This window comes from Anarrhichthys ocellatus, unplaced genomic scaffold (genome assembly GCF_004355925.1).
Source record: "Anarrhichthys ocellatus isolate YVR2014 unplaced genomic scaffold, GSC_Weel_1.0 scaffold31, whole genome shotgun sequence".
NCBI lineage: Eukaryota > Metazoa > Chordata > Actinopteri > Perciformes > Anarhichadidae > Anarrhichthys > Anarrhichthys ocellatus.
In genome coordinates this window covers 2,629,619-2,631,861 of record NW_022280061.1, presented here as the reverse complement: position 1 = coordinate 2,631,861, position 2,243 = coordinate 2,629,619, and the positions used below count along the sequence as shown (strand labels likewise).

The 2,243-nt window shown below is 42.4% G+C and overlaps 1 protein-coding gene across 1 annotated transcript in view; it reads left to right on the top strand.

Moving 5' to 3' along the window:
* pkd1a (polycystic kidney disease 1a) overlaps positions 1 to 2,243 on the top strand; it is a 49,247-nt gene that overhangs the window by 10,753 nt on the left and 36,251 nt on the right. The window contains exons 2-3 of the mRNA XM_031864825.1: positions 1,515 to 1,586; positions 1,780 to 1,848. Of these exons, the coding sequence (XP_031720685.1) occupies positions 1,515 to 1,586; positions 1,780 to 1,848 (141 nt within the window). The remainder of the gene's footprint in view (positions 1 to 1,514; positions 1,587 to 1,779; positions 1,849 to 2,243) is intronic.

Genomic DNA, 2,243 nt, shown 5'->3' with positions numbered 1-2,243 from the left:
CTCTCTCTCTCTCTCTCTCTCTCTCTCTCTCTCTCTCTCTCTCTCTCCATCTTCCTTACACAGCTTGTCTGGAATGTACAGATGTTTCCTTTTGGGAATGGGCGTCTTGCTCTGTTCACACACACATAGAAAGAGAGAGAAAAAGGGTGTACATTCCCATACAGTCAAACACACATTTTCCTGTCTTAGACTTTGATTTTTAATTTTCGCCATGAAAGTAGTGTCAAATGAACACACTCAAGATCGTCTGTCACACACACACACAAACACACACATGGTGTGCTTTGTCCTCCCACAACCTCTGGTTCCTTGTTGTTTTCTCTCCCCTTTGTTTCGTTCTCACGTGCAACCGAGGCTCTGCTGTGAAGGCACCCTCAGGATCCCAAAGCCACCTAATTTAGCTCGACTCTGTCCTGCTTCCTCCTCTGCTCTTCGTGTCTTGGCAACTCACCTCCACTCTTCAACCAATTCAGATTTCTCATTTCCTGACTCGCTTTTTTAATCGTGCCTCGCTGACTCCAGTTGATCAGTATGATAGTGTTTAGTTTCTGTGTACTGCACATACCGTTACCGCTGTGTGTACAGCATGTTTGCATGTCCTATATGCTGGTATTAGCTTATTGGAGATATGCTGTATTGCCAATTTATACATCCCCAATTTATATAAATAGTCTCAAAGTGAATCCTGTCTTCAGAAACGAGCACTAATAATGATGAGTTGTGCACATCGAAGACATTCCTCTCAGCCTCTATTTCTTCAATTAGGTGTCTTAACTTTTATCAATTGAGCCATCTCCAGATTGGTTTATTTATGGAAATTTGCAAATATACAATCTCAGTTTAGTATTTTGCACCGAAATACATAATATGCACCTAAATGTGTAATTCTCTGACTTTACTTTTTTTAAACTTGTCTTCACGGCATTTTAAAAGATTCCTGAAATCACTTCACCGCCCTACATAGGCCTATTATGATCGTAACTGTAATATGCTGCTTGTAATATAAAAGTGCTGTACAGGAATATGTGAATGTGGGCGAGTGATATCTACAGGAGGTTCCTCATTAGCTGCCTTCTTCCGCCTTCACATCCTGACTTACAGGCGTTTATTTCCTACTGTTTAATTGAAAATTATTTCCAGTAATAATTCACAAACCAATTAGCCAAATTAAACCACTACATGTTACATGTCGGGGCATCTTGGTAGCTGTAAGGTCTAACACACACACATACACATACACACACAAATACACGCCATGCAATCATTTTGACTTAGTATTGTGTTCTTTGGCACAGCTACGTCATATTTTATGTGTCCTGTTTTATTGATCTCCACCTCTGTCCGTATGAGCTCAACGTTTCTCTCCTTTGCTCTCATTACATTTTCCCAGCACTTAAACGTCCACATTTATATGGTCAATTACTTGTAGCGTCCGTTGAGTGTGTGTGTGCCTGTAAACATTTTGGCCTTCTGGCATGCATTTTAAATGTGGACATGTTGGTTTGCTCCCGCAGAGATCTTTCCAAGAACCACATCTCCTCCCTTGACACCAGCCTGCTAGATCGTCTCACTGGCCTCCGAGAGCTGTGAGTATGCGTAGCAGTATATGTTTGTGTGTTCACATCGTTTTACCTACATCCAATCCATCTGCATCTCTGTATGTATATGTGTGTGTGTGTGTGTGTGTGTACAGGTATCTTAAAACCAATCTATCTGCAGCTCTGTCGATATATATTCTACTATATATTTATATATACTGTGTATCTATCTATCTTTAAGGTATCTGCAAGGGAACAGGATCAATGTTCTCCCCAGAGGAGTATTCTGCTGTGGGCCACTGTCAATCCTGTGAGTACAAAGTCTAAAGAAGACGAGGACCTCGCAAACCCGAGGTTGAGAGGAGAGGAGAATGAGGAAGATGAAAAAGAAAGCAGTCGGGAGAAATGCTTGGTTTAGTCTGGATTTAAATAGGCAGAAATCCCTGGAGTGAGCTCACTGGACCAGAGAGCTTTCACACACACACACACATGTACCCACACAGCGACGCACACACACCAATCACAGCACGATTAAGTTCAATTACAGCTTACCGCTCCAGGCTCCCACTGAACCTCCCTCCTCCCCTCCCTCCATCTTTCCCTTCCTCCATCCATTACCTTATTTCTTCCACCCATTTAATGGGCGCTTAAGCATGTTTGTGTGTGTGTGTGTGTGTGTGTGTGTGTGTGTGTGTGTGTGTGTGT